This window comes from Eubalaena glacialis, chromosome 4 (genome assembly GCF_028564815.1).
Source record: "Eubalaena glacialis isolate mEubGla1 chromosome 4, mEubGla1.1.hap2.+ XY, whole genome shotgun sequence".
Taxonomy (NCBI): Eukaryota; Metazoa; Chordata; class Mammalia; order Artiodactyla; family Balaenidae; genus Eubalaena; species Eubalaena glacialis.
In genome coordinates, this window is record NC_083719.1 from 181,728,185 (window position 1) to 181,744,776 (window position 16,592).

The 16,592-nt window shown below is 43.9% G+C and overlaps 1 protein-coding gene across 4 annotated transcripts in view; it reads left to right on the plus strand.

The window, feature by feature from the left end:
- INSR (insulin receptor) overlaps positions 1–16,592 on the plus strand; it is a 135,088-nt gene that overhangs the window by 102,898 nt on the left and 15,598 nt on the right. Inside the window, exons 11-15 of one of the 4 annotated variants that reach the window (XM_061190613.1) lie at positions 1,045–1,080; positions 5,718–5,992; positions 7,591–7,730; positions 12,572–12,731; positions 16,002–16,101. In XM_061190613.1, the coding sequence (XP_061046596.1) occupies positions 1,045–1,080; positions 5,718–5,992; positions 7,591–7,730; positions 12,572–12,731; positions 16,002–16,101 (711 nt within the window). Of the gene's footprint in view, positions 1–1,044; positions 1,081–5,717; positions 5,993–7,590; positions 7,731–12,571; positions 12,732–15,998; positions 16,102–16,592 lie in introns of all 4 variants that reach the window. The other 3 variants (XM_061190611.1, XM_061190614.1, XM_061190615.1) reach the window with 3 other exon arrangements.

Genomic DNA, 16,592 nt, shown 5'->3' on the forward strand with positions numbered 1-16,592 from the left:
CTACAGAGGGGGTTTGCCTTAAAAATGATTCTGTTTTTTCATACTTCTTTACCTTTCCTGCAAGCAGAGCCGCTTAGGTAGAATGCAAATTTCTGTGGGTCACAGGTTATTTTACCTCTCTCGGTGCCTCAGTTTATTCATCTGAAGAGTGGAGAGAAAAGTAGTTCCTGTTTTTTAGGATTGTGAGATTATATGAGTTATATGGGGATTCTCAACCTTGGCGCTATTGACATTTGGAGCCAGATCATTCTCTGGGGTGGGACCATCCTGTGCGTTGTAGGATGTTGAGCAGCATCCCTGGCCTCCGGCCACTAGATGGCAGTAGCACTGCATCTTATGAGTTCATGAATTTGTACAGTAACCCACTGAAGCACTTGCCGTCTCCTTTTTAGGGGTCCAAAGCCTGTGGTTTTGTTTGTTTGTTTGTTTTTTGCTTATGAATGAGTCTGCCCAGGTTTTTAATCAAATGTGTGCTGAGGGCTTTCAGCTGCCCCTCCCTCTCCACTCTTGACCTCCCCCTCCCGCCACGGACTTCACCAGAAGGCTACTCACCAATACAATTGGCCATTTCCAAAGTATATCGACACCCCCCACCCCAAATTTACATCAGGATAAAACAAGATTCTAAAATGCATCTCTTCAAAGGCCCAGCAATGCTCCTGGTAGAGGTTTCCCCAGAACCGTCAATATATAACATTTCTTCTTTTTCTCTTTCTTGCATTCTTATCTGACCCTGAGTCCAAAAGAGCACTAAATAGCACAGCCCAGGCCTGGAGAAAGTTACTGTTTTACCTGTTAAAACGCTGCCAGACTTTAGGATAATGGCTGAGTCAGTTGTGAGGTTTAAAAGTGGTGTTAAGTTGGACATCCCATGGGAACCCCAGATGACCAGGTCTCTGGGGGCTGTTTTCTCTGCTTTCCCCCCTGCCCCCCAGCCCCTGGCTGTGTTCTCCGCATCTGCTGGGGAAGGTGTGGTTCAAGTGATGGGAACAAGTGGTCCATGGTCCAGGGCTGTCCTCAAAGCGGCTGGTTTTGTTTTCACAGAAAATCCTCTTCAGGCCCTGTTGCCGAGGACACTAGGTACGACTCACCTGTGGGACGTAGGCGTGGCCCGTGGTGGCTGCACAGCGCGGGGCCAGTGGGCCAGCGGGTCAGGAAGCATGTTGTGCCCCTTTGAGACCCCAGGGGCCTTCTGTGGTTTGATGCATGCATCGCGCTGCTCTGCCGCGACCAGGCGCTTCACAAATTCACACGTTAAGTGCCTTCACCCTGAAATGGGATCTGGGCGTGAGTGTGGGGGGAAAAATCCTAACTAACACACTCTTACTAAAACATAGAATCGAGGGCGTACTTTCTGGGCACCTCCTAGGTGCCGCCCATTTTTTCCTCCATGCATTTACTAACTACACATTTATTTAGCTAGCCTACCGCCTGTGCAGAACTGTGCCCGGCACCCAGAGTCGAAACCACTTAGCGGCAGGTAGTGGAGAAGGCTGATCTGGGAGCGGAACATTTTTATTGGGGGTGACAAGTGCGGGATGACAGGTGTGAGTGAGCAAAGGCGTGCTGAGTCCCTCAATTCCACTGAGGATAGTCAAGGATGCTCGCCTTTGACGTGTGTCTTAAAGAATCAACTATGCTTCAATATTAAAAAAAAAGAAAAAAGAAAGAAAAGAAAAGAAAAAAAAAAGAATTAAGCGGGGGGCGTGTCCTGGAGGAGAGTACAGGCAGAGAGAACTTGGGGAAAGGCAAGTCGGTGGAAAGAATCCTGGACTCTTGGGAAGAACAGGAGAGACTGGAAAGGCAGGGTAGGGGCCATGCGGAGGGACTTTATTCTTCCAGCAGAGGGTTTATTTATTTATTTTTAGGCCGTGTGCGGCCCCGATCTGCCCTCTAGTGGTCATTAGGAATATAATCTGTAGTAAAGAAAGGTCTAGAAATTTGAGGCCTTGATCCAGACGAGAGTTTATCAATGTCAGACCTTTTGACATTTGGGACCAGATCATTCTCAGCTGTGGGGACTGCCCTGTATATTGTAGAATAAGCAGTATCCTTGGTCTCTACCGCTTTGAAGCCAGTGTCACACCATACCCCAAATAGTGACAACCAAAACTGTCTCCAGACAGGCCAAATGTCCCCTTGGTGGTAGGACCATGAGCAGGGTCACTCCTGGTTGAGAACCACTGGTCTAATGTGAGATTGTGGGATAATAAAGTGCTGTGTATGTAGTGAGAGAGAGAAGTCAGTTGATGCTTTGTCATGGGGGTGTCTTTCATGACCACATGGTCTTTTTGGGTATAATCCTTCGGGTGTATGCATATTTAGCCTGTTTGAGACCATTTATGTTTCCCTTTGTTCAGATATCAACTTCTCAGTGGTTATTCACGAGGCCCCAGTGTCTCTGTCATATTTGGAAGGCCCATCTGTGCTTGTACAGAAATGTTCTGAACCTTGCTAATATGTGTGCATCTTTGGTTTAATAGCTTTGGTTTCCATTCAAGAATGTCACTGGTCTTTTCACACAAAAAGACCACAAAGAAAATCTTAGTGAGTACTCCCGAAGTAGGGTTTGATTTCTGACTACAGCGCGATAAAAACTAAAGGTAAACTTCAAAAGATTGAACAGAAAACTCTACTTCCTGGTGATTAAAAGTGGATCACTTAGACTTCTGTTGGGTGAAAGTCAAAATGGAAACTTTCATTAAAAACCATTTGGAAAATAACGGAGACGTGAACATCACATACCTTCACTTGTAGAATATTGCCAAAGCTGGACTTTGTTGCAAATTAGTAGACTTAAATGGTAAATTAAGAAAAAGCTTTAAAATGTAAGATATAATGTATTAGGAAGGGAGGGGAAAATCAATATAGCTTAACTTGTGGTAAATGTAATCAAAGGGAGATACCCACAAATAACTAGAAGAAGGTGACGTAAAACTGAAGTCTGACAAAGATTTTACTATGTTGAAGTCTATGGATAATCATGAGCTATTAGATTTGAAACTTTCAGAGAGGTGAGAAATTTTAACTTGTCCAAGCTAATTCAAGAAGAAGCAGAAAGATATCCTAATAACCTTGGGAAAAGACTAAAAAAAAAAGTGTCAATTAATTTCTTCAAAAAAAAAAAAACAAGGCCCCAGGCTTGGAGAGTTTTATAGTTGAGTTCTTTCACACTCTCAAAGAGCAACTATTTTCTGTAATACAGAAACTTTTCCAGAGCATAGAAATCTATGGAAAATCTTCCCAGTTCATTTGATAAAACTAACATAGAACCCCTTAGCAGAACCTGACAAAGATGCTATGTTGCAAGAAAACCCAGGACCAGCTAATATGGGATTTTAGATCCACATGTCCTAAATAAAACACTGTGCTGGCAATATCATTTATCTCACAATGCAAGGATGGTTCAAGATCAGGCATTCTGCTAATAGAATCTAATTCATTAAGAGGTCCAGTGAGGAAAATCACAATAATCTCATTCAATAACATTTATTAAAAATTACTAATTTAGAGAAAGGGAGGGGGAGAGGCCTTTTATAAAACTAGGAATAGAAAACTTCTGCAACAAGATAAATATTACCTAGATGAAACCAACAGCCGAGCTAACATCTTTCTTAAAACTATTCCTGTTAGCTTTGGAAGGAAGCCAATCTCATCATTACTAAGGAACATTTCTCTGGGTATCTAGCCAATGCAGTAATACAGAAATTAGAATTGTAAGGAATGGATTGTGGGAAATAAAATCATTGATATTTTCAGGTATTCTAGTGCAAGGGTAGGCAGACTACCTGTTTTTGTCAATGAGTTTTATCGGAATGTAGCCACACCTATTTGTTTACATTGTGTCAAGGGCTGTTTTCAAGCTGCCATGGCTTGAAAGCCATTGGAAGTTGAATAGTTGTGACAAAAATCACATGTCCCGCAAAACCCTAAATATTTACTCTCTAGCACGTATGGGAAAAGTTTGCTGATCCTTTTTCAAGTATGTTCCTTGAAAACCTAAGAAAATCAACCCTGAAACTCTTAGAATGAGAGTTTGGGAAAGTAGGTACAATAGAAAGAAACAAAAATGCAGTAGATATACTAGCAACAATTAAAACATAAATCAGGGGAAAGGTCCCTTTCATGATTGCCCTAAAACCTTAGTAATCCCATCTAAAATTACCTGTAAAGGAAAAAAAAATTATTTAAATTGCTGAGATATAAACTTACATAGATAAATGTGAAAGATTGTTTCAAATCATTTCAAGAAAACTCACTGGCGCACAGCAAACCAGGGTGAATCGATAAAGGATTAATGTCCTTTGTGAATGAACAGCTCAGGAATAGGAATGAGGAAGGCCCTAGAACTTCACAGAAAGGATGGACAAAGGGTGGACAAATCCTTAGTGAAACACAAAAGAATCAATGAAGGACAAAAGACTTTACACTCAGCAGTACACAGAGGTGCAAATAAAGCAGTAGAGTAATGCTTAAAAACTTTCTTTCCTCAGGTTGAAAATCTGAAAAAGAAAAATCAAAACAAAACAAAAACTCCTTTTAACCCTCAACGTTGCTGAGATTATCCTGATGTGTAGTTTCATGCGTTACTGGTGAGACCACAGTCAATACAAAGGGTCTGGAGGATAGAAGTTTAGCCATACGTGTCAAGAGGCATAACCTAGTGATTGCTTTTCTCAGAATCTACTTCTAGGAACTAATAAGACAATCACATGATGATCAAATTAATATTTATAATAACAAAAAATTAAGAATACGCTTACATTAAAAAATAAGAGGATGACTAAGTAAATTATGGCTCACGTATTAAATGGAATATTCTACGGTTTTCCAGGTTTTCTGCAATGAACACGTGGTACTTTCATAACAAGGAGGGAAAACCTTTACATTGAAAAAGAAAAAATGTAAATTCTGTCCTACTTCAAACATTATGTTTTCAGGAAAATATTTGAGAATGCTTCTAATACAAGTGAGCAAAGTGGATTGTAAAACCAGCTTGATCCCCATCATACCCAAACATAATAAAAATAATTGCCCAAAGGACACAGTGGACAGCGGAATAATGAGTAAATTCAAATTTTCTTTATACCTTTTTTTTGGATTTATATATTTTTTAGGCTATTAACATTTTTCTTCATATATCTTTTTAAGGGGGAAAATGTGCCAATCGCATAGACATTTTTTGAGTTACCTTTAGCAACCTGAGTGATAAGATTCTTTTACCAAGAATTGAAGTATAATCACTTAGATTATGCAGGTGTCCTAAAGGGTCATAGGATCAGAAGAAGCATTTCTCCTGATTAAACTGGTGATGTTGTCAAGTAGCTTGGACCATTTGGCAGGGCTTCCTGAAAAGCTAGGCTCTTACACGCTTTTGGCATCTTATTTTTAACACTGACCCTGGCTGGGCTATTAACCTGCAAAATGATAATCTGAAATCAAGCATGTTGAGGGGAATATTGGTGTGTCTCCTATGGATGGTCCTGGAGCCCTCCCCCCCCCCACTCCCCTCTTGGGGTGCACCTGCCTGACATGATGCCTATGAAGGCATCTTGAAAACTGCTCTGGGTTGTAATTCCTGGAAATTAACATTGTAATCCACACTCCCCCTGGAATCTCACTGCACCGCAGTCTTTGGTTTTAAGCCTTTTATTCTCCGGCAGCATTTTTTAAAAGATGGTGATTGCCTGACCGTGTGTGTCCTACTGTCGTGACAGGCCGTCGAGGAAACGCAGGGCCCTTGGTGATGTGGGGAATGTGACAGCGGCCGTGCCCACCATTCCGGGATTCCCCAATACGTCCTCAACCAGCGCACCTACGAGCTCAGAGGAGCACAGACCATTCGAGAAAGTGGTGAACAAGGAGTCTCTGGTCATCTCTGGCCTGCGTCACTTTACTGGCTATCGCATTGAGCTGCAGGCTTGCAACCAAGATTCCCCCGAGGAGAGGTGCAGTGTGGCTGCATATGTCAGTGCCAGGACCATGCCCGAAGGTGGGTCAGCTCACATCATGGGGCCAAGAGACCCAGGCTGCCCAAGGAAAAGCCTTCCACCCTCTAGGCAGCATATATGTGACTTTAACTTCTTTGCCTTAATCATTTTTCATTTCCCCCCAGCTTCATTGAGATGTAATTGATGTATAACATTGTGTAAATTTAAGGTGTACAGTGTGTCGGTTTGCTACACTTGCGTATTGCAAAAGCATTACCGCAGTAGCGTCAGCTAACATCTCCATCAGGGCACATAATTACCATTCCTTTTTTGTGGTGAGAACATTTAAGATCTACTCTCTTAGCAGCTTTCAAGTATACAACAGAATATTGTCAAGTATAACCACCACGCTGTACGTTGGATCCTCAGAACTTATTCAGCTTATCACTGGCAGTTTGTACCCTTTGACCAACATCCCCCCATTTCCCTCACCCCCCGCCCCTGGGAACCACCATTCTACTCTCTGTTTCTATGAGTTCAGCTTTTTTATCATCCACATATAAGTTAGATCACACACTATGCGTCTTTCTCTGTCTGGCTTATTTCACTTAACATGATGCCCTCAAGGTCCATCCGTGTCAACCTATCTTATTTTGTAATTATGTGAGTCATCATAGCCATTATATAAACTTTAGAAAGTACACACGAGCCATGAGAAAAATAAAGTAAAATTAAGGAATACATATATAGTGTATTAGGGTTCTCCAGAAAAACAGAACCAACAGTGTAACTGAAAGTGGGGTCCGGCAGCTTGCTGCTCAAAAGCCAATAAAGAGGCAAGGTTGGTGGAAAGGAAAATTTGCTTTATTTTGGATGCTGGCAACTGGGGGGTGAGGGGAGGGCGGACACTTGTCCAGAGGCCAACTCCCTCCCAATGACAGTCAGTAGGCAAGAGCTTTTATAGGCGGAGGGAGGGGGCTCCACGCAGAAACAGCACAGTCAGCTCTGACGGTCGTCTTGAAATTGGTCATCAGTGGTCTGACCAGCGTCATCTTGATTGTTTTAAGTATGGTTAGTCTTTAGTTCCAGGGTTGGTTTGTTTCCATTTCTTTGAGGCCAATTCTCGGAATTGTGGCGGCTTATGTCATGGGTACAGTCTGGTCATCATGTAGTCAACGTCTCCACCTGGTGAGGGTTTCAGTATCTGTAAGACAGCTCACAGGATAGGGCTCAGAATATTATCTATAGCCCTTGAGAAGGAACTAAAGGTCCTTGACTTTGCTTAATGACTAAATTATTATTATTTGGTCTCCTTTGACTGTTTTCCTGTGTTTCTGCATTTTCTCCCTTCTCTGATTAAACTTATTCTTTGGCTAAAGTTTTTCCACAGACAAAAGGCAGGCGGAGGACATGGGGGACACAGACCATAGGGCCCTGCTCCATTTCAACAGGATGTGACATAGATCAATCGATTGATAGACAGACAGACATAAATATGTAGAGAATCCCATGAGACGAGCTTTATATGTCCGTTCTCCAATAAAGGAAATGGAACACAAGAAAGTTACATACCCAGTTTAAGGTCACTCAGCTGCTAAGTGGTGGAGGTGGGATTTGATCCGGGGATCGGGTCCCTGCCTCTAACCACTGCTCCTTACAGCCAAGGCAGATGATATTGTTGGCCCCGTGACCCACGAAATCTTCGAGAACAACGTCGTTCACTTGATGTGGCAGGAGCCCAAGGAACCCAACGGTCTGATCGTGCTGTACGAAGTGAGTTATCGACGATACGGCGAAGAGGTAAGATCCTTGACGCCTGGGGATGTGCCTTCAAGGCTGTCATTGGTACCTCCTTCTTCTTCTTAAATTCTGGCTCTTGTGCTTCTCTCATTAGGTGCTTTGTCATGAGGACCCAAAACCTTGATATATGACTTTCCAGGGAGATGGGTCAGAAATGCCAGCTTACAAATTTTATTGTAGCTAAACTATCCCCAGGACTTACCATGTGCCCTATGCATGCTAAATGCTTAATACACGGTATCTCATTTATCCTATTTTACCATATCTAAGATGTGATAAGAGGCCCTGTTATTCTTACAGACCGCTAAGAGAGGAAAAGCTGTTGCCAATTCTAATTGTAAGATGCGTTCCAATTTCAGAAATGTCAAAATGTGAAAATAATATGTCTCTCGGGACCAATGAAGTGCAATAAATCCTCAGAATAACCCAAGTGAGCTTGGTACTGACTAAGGCATCCAGAATTTAAGTTGCATCCAAGGTTTATAAGAATAGAGTCAGGATTCACACCCAAGACTATCTGATGCTCTAATCCAGGGGTTGGCAATTTTTTTCTGTAAAGGGCCAGATAGGAAACATGTTTGGCTTTGTGGTGAGATGGGGTCTGATGCAAATACTCAACTCTGCCTTTGCATTGTGAAAGCTGCCGTGTAGACAATACGTAAATGAAGGGGTATGGTTGTGTGCCAATAAAACTTTATTTGCAAAAACAGGCAGCAAGCAGGCTGGGATTTGCTGGTCCCTGCTCTAAGCCCGTAACCACTGTGGGGCAGGTCTCTATCCCCAGAAAGGGCTTGGGGTCTACACCTGTCAAGAGAGGCACTGCTGGGGCTTGGACCTGATTAAGGATATTTCTCCCCTTTACTGGGTGACTTCAGGCAGATGTCAAGTCACCTTCCTGAGTTTGACCCAGAGGGTGTACCCTGCCATCAATTGAGCCCTTTGCAATGATCCGTTTATACCTCACTATGACCCTCTAAGGGAAAATCTGCTAGTGTCTCCATTTACGGCTGAGAGAATGGAAATTTGGGGAGCTGAATAGACTTTCTCAAGGTCATACACCCAACACTCAAACCCAGATCCTTGGGCTCTGGCGCCTGTCATCGGCAATTAAGGGTGATACCGTTGATCAGAGGTCATTTTCTGTAAGGGGCCAGGGAGTTCATATTTTCAGCTTTGGGAACCGTACAGTCTTGGATCAACTGCTCAACTCTGCTGTTATAGCTCCAAAGCAGACACAGACAATACGACAATGAATGGGAGTAGCCGTGTGCTAATAAAACTTTATTTACAAAATCAAGCAGTGGAATGGATTCAGCCTGCGGGCCCTAGTTTGCCAACCCCTAACAGAGGTTGTAGCAAAACCTTCCGACTTCTTGGAACTTTGAGGGAGAGTCATCCTGTAACCAGGTGGGCAGAGCTTGGCTCCCCCAAGCCAGAGAGGACAGATGGACCTCTCTCTGTTGATCCTTCCTGGGACCACATCTCTTGATGTCCAAATATTCAGCTTTGATGATGATTTAGAACTGAAATCTGCAAACTATCATCTGTGGGCCAAATCTGACCCTCGGCCTGTTTTTATATGTCCTGCAGAGCGTTGTCAAAAGAAACAAGGAAAAATGTGCACCAGCGTGAGTCCAGTGGCCAAGCCCAGCATCAGTATAGGAGGGGAGCCCTCAGGGGTGTATAAAGAGAGGCATGATTCATAGGGAGCTGTTATTGCAGAGTTTATTTAATATCTTATCCCATATATATCAATCCCATATGTTCTAAGGAAATAATTCAAATTTGGGGTGGTGGTAAACTTTATGCATAAGATTTTCACCACTAGCAAAAAGTGCAAGCCACTAGATGTCTGTCCATTGGAGAACGGATACATAGAGGATGGTATATCCATAAAACTCGTGGATGTACAGCCCTTTAAAATGATGTTGGGGGTGACCATTGTCCAGTATAATGTAGAGGTTTAGATTACAGGCTCTGGATTTTAGATCTTCCAAGCTGTTATTCTTCATCTTCCACCAGCAGCCAAGAAACACCCCCCCCCCACCACCATCCAAAGTGGCTTATGACAAAAGGGAAGCTTATTAGCTCCCATAACTGAACAGTCGAAGGAGATCAGGCACAGCTGGATCCAGAATTCCTTTGAATCTGTTGCATCTCAAGGGGTCCCTGCAGTGATCCCAGCAGCCTCTGGTTGTCCTGTGATTTTAGTGGTTCCAATCTTCACATCCTCTCAGTGCCAAGCCTAGAGGAAGAGAGAGTCTGTGTCCCAGCATTTCCAGCCATGCTGAGGTCACGTGACACCCAATCATATGACCATGACAGTGCTGTGTGCTGATTGGCTCAGGCATGAGGGTTTTAAAATAACAGCTTAATTGAGGTACATTCACATACCATAAAATACACCCATTTAACACATACAATTCAATGATTTTTTTATATAGTCACAGTTGTGCAACCATCACCGCAATTGCAGAATATTTTCATCACCCAGCAAAGAAAGCCCACCTCCTTAGCCATCAACCCCGAATCTTCCCTGCTTCCTACTCCTCCGGCCCCTGGCAATCACTAATCTGCTTTCTGTCTCCATGGAGACAGGTCTCTGCTACTGAGGCCAACTCATCCCCATTTGCCTGGAATTTCCCAGGTTTGAGCATTGAAGTCCTGCATCCCAAGATAATCTGGGTAAACTGGGACAGTTGTTACCATACTGACATTGGACTCAACCCTAACTTCTCGCAGCCGCCTTCACTGGCCTGTGTCTCTCGTTTCTGAAGCCCAAGTGTTGCCAGTAGGAATCCTCACCACCAATCTCCACCATAACCTCTGCCCTGCATAGCCCGACCCTGATGCTAGACAGACGAGCCCTATTTGCTCTTTAGGGGAACAGAGGGATAGAGGGAAAATTAGGAGCGAGAGGTTACGATATGTTAAAAGAAAAAAAAACTTATAAGCAAAACTGGGCGATTATCTCCATTTTCCATAATTGTCTAGCATCGCTTTGATAAAGTAAAAAGTAATATAACAAAACTATTTTTATACCGTTTGTACTGTTGGGATATGATTTTGCTAGTTTTACAAAATTCTCTCCAGCATTTGGTGGGAGGTCATTTTTTCCCCTTATTTGCTAGTTTAACAGCCAAAATCACCTCTAGCTGCATTGCTTTTGATTCTGCCTCTCCTTGAACCTTGCATTAGAGTCATTTTTCCCCTCACCACTTCCCTTCCCACCTTGGGGGACCCTGGTACCAGGGACCACCCCCATCCTGGAAAGAGCATCGATTTTCAGTTTTTGTGCACTTATAGCCTTTGCTTCAGTACGTTTTTGCAGTTTTGAGCTGGTTTTTTTTTTTTTTCTCTCTTGTTTGCACAAACTTCTATAATTGGCTTCATCACCCTTCATCAGATTTGCTTCTTGTTTTGCTTTTTGTTTTGCTTTTTTGGTGTCTATGGAGAGAGCTGCCTCTAGCTCCTTCCATCATGCTCCCTTCTCCGTCCCCACCCCTCGAGGTACATGACCAGCACTGTAGGATGTATTTCCCCTTTATCCCGGATAGCAGCTACCTTTGGTTTCTATATTTGCTTATTTGTCCCTTTCCACTTGGTGACTCATTCTACTTGGAAGAACCTTTGGACTAGACTTCCCCACCCCTGCCGCCAGCCCGATCTGTTTTCTTGCTGTTATTGTCACATGATAAGCACGGGAGTTTTTATGTTTCTCTGTCTCTCCACTCCTTCCTGAAATTTTCCAGTCCAGTTCTCTGCATGCACTATTAGCCTGGAGCTGTTTTGGAAAATTTTCAAAATTTGGCCGATGTTTGCAGGTTTCATGGTCATATTTCCCAGTGAGCCTCACGCCTTTCCTAATAAGCTCTGGGTTTCTTTCTTTTTACATGTTTATTGCTGGGACATGTATGCTTTACTTATCTCCTCTCTTCTTGCCAGACATTTAAGTAGATCCCAACTCTTTTAATGATGGTAAAATAAATCAAAAGGCAAGGAAGGTGTTTTAAAATTTGTCCTTAAGACATTAAGCCCATGTAACCGGTTGGCTCTTAGGTGATTTAGGTGATCTGGGTCCCTTTTTTCCTGACCTTCTGGAGTCCTGGTGAAAATACCCCATGGTGGTTTCAAGGAGAGGTTTGGAGCCAGACAGTTTTGGGTTCAAGGGCTTCCCTGCCACTTACCAGCTATGAGATCTGGGACAAATCATTTCAGCTCCCCAATCAGGGGAGGGCAAACTATTTATGTAAAACTTGTTTTTGTGCAGCTCGTAAGCCAAGAATCACTTCCACATCTTCAAATGGTTGAAAAGAATCCAAAGAAGAATAGCATCTCTTGACATGTGTAAATTTCTACGAAGTTCAGCTTTCAGCATCCACTGTGTTTTGTGGGCACACGGCCACGTTCATTTGTTTACGGATGTTATAGATTCAGGATTCAGGATCCACCTCTGTCTGCTTTTGAGCTATGATGGCCGGGTTGAGTTGGTGGCAGTGACCGTCTGGCCCCCTTGAAGCCAAAAATATTTACTCTCTGGCCCTTTACAGCAAACGTTTGCCAGACCTCCACCCCAAGCCTCAGTTTTCTTGTTTCTAACATGAGGCTAAGCATGAGGTGGTTATAAGAATTAAATGACATGATCTGAGCCACATGCTTGGCTGTGGTTTAGGAAGATTGGCTATTATCACGTATCATGTATCAATGGTAACCTCTCTGTCTGTGCCTTATCCATAGAGCTAAGGTTCTGTAATTCCTCGAGTCTCAAAGTCGCTTGTCTATTGCAGTCTTTGTGCCTAACTCCGTCCGTGTCATTTCTGAGTGGGATCCTTGTCTTCTAGGAGCTGCACCTCTGCGTCTCCCGCAGGCATTTTGCTCTGGAGCGGGGCTGCAGGCTGCGTGGTCTGCCGCCCGGGAATTACAGTGTGCGAGTTCGGGCCACCTCCCTGGCGGGCAATGGCTCCTGGACGGAAGCCACCTATTTCTACGTCACAGACTATTGTAAGTCTGCATGGCCACTTCGACTGGTAGGGTCTGTGCTTGGTGCTGAACACGGCAGAACATTTCAAAGGATGGTTGGGGAAGCATGGAGGCTGTGGGTACTGGCTCTGTCTTGACTCCTGGGTCCAACGGCTGCTGCTGTGTGACCAGGGCAAGAGGCATGCCCTCTCTGAGCCTGCACTTCCTCATCTGATCATGGATATAATACTAGGACCACCTCTGGAGGTGAAGGGACGTTTCAATGACATCATGAATGTCAAGTGGCTGGCACAGGGCATATCTGGTAAACACATTAGCTCCTGTTACTGGTGTCTTCATCTTTGTTTTTAGATAGGCCATGCCCTCCAAGGGAGGATGTGGGCGCTTACCTGCTCAGCTGTGGGTGTGCTTTTGGCTTGCAGGCAGGAAGTGCTGCCATTGGGTGAGCTGGACACGCTGTGGACAGTAGGGTGAGGAGAGGTGGGGAGAGCTGAGCTGGTTAGGGAGTGCTTCCTGGAAGTGGTGATATCTTGGCGGAAACTGGAAGAATGTATGAGTTGGGGCGGAAGATGTTCAGCCCGACATGTGGTAGGAACCCAGACGCTTGGAAGGAAGGGAGGTTCTAGACCAGGAGGAGTGGGAACTTGGGTGGGAACGTCAGTGTTCTGACACCACCCAGATGTATAGCACTACAATTCTGATGCTTTCCACTGGAGTTAGCACAGACTCTACAAATTAAAAAGAGCATAGTTCCCACCGAGACTGCCCTCACCTCAGATGCCAGATGCAAGTTTTGGGGGTTCTCCAGGCCACCTGCACTTCTGACTGACTGGCTACAAATTTGGGTGTTATCACAGCCCCATCAGATTTGATCATTTGCTAGAATGGCTCACAGAACTCAGGAAAATGCTATATGACAATGACAGTTTTATTACAAAGGATGTAAGTCAGGACCACCCAAAGAAAGAGCCACATAAGGGTGGAGGCTAGGAGGGTCCTGGACACGGCTCCTGTGTCTTCTCCCCATGGAATCAGGACACATCACATCACCTCCTGGTATACTGATGTGTTCACCAGCCAGGAACCAAAGCCTCTGAGCTTTGGTGAACTGAGTTTTTATTGGGGTTTCACTACACAGATGTGATCGGTTGAAGCACTGACCACATGATTGAACTCCATCTCCAGCCCCTTCCCCTGTCTGGAGGCCACCCCACCCCTCTAATCACACACTTGGTTTTCTGGTGACCAGCCCCCATCCCGAACCATCTCATGTCTTAGCATAAACTCAGGTATGTTCCAAGGGGATCATCAATAACAAAGACACTCCTAAGACTCAGGAGTTTTCAAGGATTTGGAGGGACACCATGAATAAAATTCAAAGGAAAATATCAATGTGGGAAAAACATTTGTAACATCATTGACAAAGAGTTAATATCTTTCATACAAAATGAGTATGTATATGTGTCTCCTATGAGTTAAAGATATATGTCCTCACAGAAAATAAGCAAAGGATATAAATAACCAATTTAAAAAGAAATAGAAAAAATAGAAAACATAAGGAAAAAAAGGTCCAACCTCACTCAAAACCACACCAAGAGAAAAAAAAGCAAATCAAAATGAGATAGAAGTTTTAGCTTATCAAATTGTCAAGGTTTTTGTTTGTTTCTGTTTTTTAATTATGTACTTAGTGTTGTCCAAGAGTGCAGATACACGGACATTCTGTTTCATGGTAGACGAGTCCTAAAATGTAGTCCTTTAATAGTATGTATCAGAAAAGCTTACAAAGGCTTTTACTATTTCAGCCAGCAGTGCTGGCTCTAGACATTCATCCTAAGGAAATGATCAGAGATGTCCAAAAAAGATAAATGTTCAAGGAAATCCAGCACTGCTTACTAACAATAGCAAAAAATCTGGAGAATTAAATGTTTGACACATTAGATTACTTTAAAAAATTCTTTCTTAAATAACAAGGAGGCAAGCAAGACACCTAGGGTGCAAAATTTAAAGAGGCACTCACCCTCAGGGGCTGACTCTGCCCTGGCATGGCCAAGCGCAAGAGTTCCTCTCAAATTTTGCACTCTGGGTGCTTCCCTTCCCACACCCTAGTTCTGGTGGCCACTGGAATCTAAGGACTGTGGGACCTGGGACACAGAGACGGGGTGGGGCAGGCAGCATGGATCTCAGATTCTACCCTGAGATGTGTTGGGTTCTGAGCAATCAGTAGCCTCCAGCTTCCCCTGCCAAGGGATGGGGAGGAGGGACATTGCCGACCACGGCACGTGACCAGACGGTTTCCATTTTTCATGTCCCATTCAATCAGCAAATATTTAGGGAGGCTTTCTCCATGCCAGGAGCCACCAGAGGTGGAAGGAGAAAGTTTGCTGTCAATTCAGGGAGGTCCAGGAGGATGAGATGTCTCTGGATAGAGATGGCCACCAAAGGCAGCATGGAACGGTGGTCAAGAACTTGCTCAGATGGCCCGAGTTCAAATCCCTGCTCCACCGTGGATCAGCTCTTGGACTTGGGCATGACCCCTCACCTCTCTGAGCCTCTGTTTCCCAATCTATTAACTGGCGTTGGTCATAGCACCTCCCACCTTGGCTTATGGGATGATTAATTAAGATCTCCCAGGCAAAGCACTTCAAACAGTGCCTGGCGTGTTCCCAAGTGTTCAGTAAACTACTATTATTAAAGACCTGAAGGACGAGGTTCCTTCTCTGGCTTCCCAGAACTCACTTTCTTCCTTGGCTTGGAAGAGTCGGAATACGTGGATGCATTTGTAATTATAGACGACTCAGCCTTGTGTGTGAATTAAAAAGAATTAAGGCTACATAGCATTTCTTCAGTTGGTTTAGTTTTTTGGGACGACCCCCAGCAAACACAGGGCACTTCTGGTGAATTTTTCATCTGCCAGAGGTGCTGTTGGGATTAAAATAAGCTATTTAATTTGCAGGGTCCAGTGCGGAGTGAAAATGCAGGGCTCCTTCTTTAAAAATTATTAAGACTTTCCAGACAGGGACAATAGAGCATTAAACAGAGAGCAGAACCTTCTGAGTGTGGGGACCTGCCTGATGGCTTGGGTTGTGTGCCCATGAAGGTGGCCTTCGATGGTGAAGGGAGAAAAGCTGGTGATGGGCAGTGGTCTGGGGTCACCGCAGGAGAGGTTCAGGGACTGGAGAAGGGGGACATTCTCCAGTGGCCCATTGGACATGTAGATGTGTTTTCCGGTGTGACCTTTGATGTGAACATATTTTGATGTGAAACCTATATTTTCTTATTCTATTTCAGTAGACGTGCCATCAAATATTGCAAAAATTATCATCGGCCCCCTCATCTTTGTCTTTCTCTTCAGTGTTGTGATCGGAAGTATTTATCTGTTCCTGAGAAAGAGGTGAGCACGGAGGTGTTCTGGTAAATGGTTAACAACCAGCTCTCTCGGGGAAAAGTAGCCCTACACATAGATAGAGTTATATCTAAATTTCCTGTAGGGACTTCCCTGGTGGCGCAGTGGATAAGACTCCACGCTCCCAGTGCAAGGGGCCCCGGTAGGATCCCTGGCCAGGGAACTAGATCCCACATGCATGCTGCAGCTAAGAGTTCCCATGCCACAACTAAGGAGCCTGCCTGCCTCAACTAAGACCTGGCGCAATGAAAAATAAATAAATAAATATTTTAAAAATAAATAAATAAATAAATTGACTGTAAATCTTACTGATCTAAAGGATGCATAGCATGCAATTTACAGATAATGATCATAATACAATATACGATACTCGCTATCATAAATTCCCTACAGCCAGTTGATCGTCACCAAATGTTTTTGTCAATTTTTTTTCCCCTGAACCTTTGTATCTGTAACCAACCTATGAGTGCAACTGATGA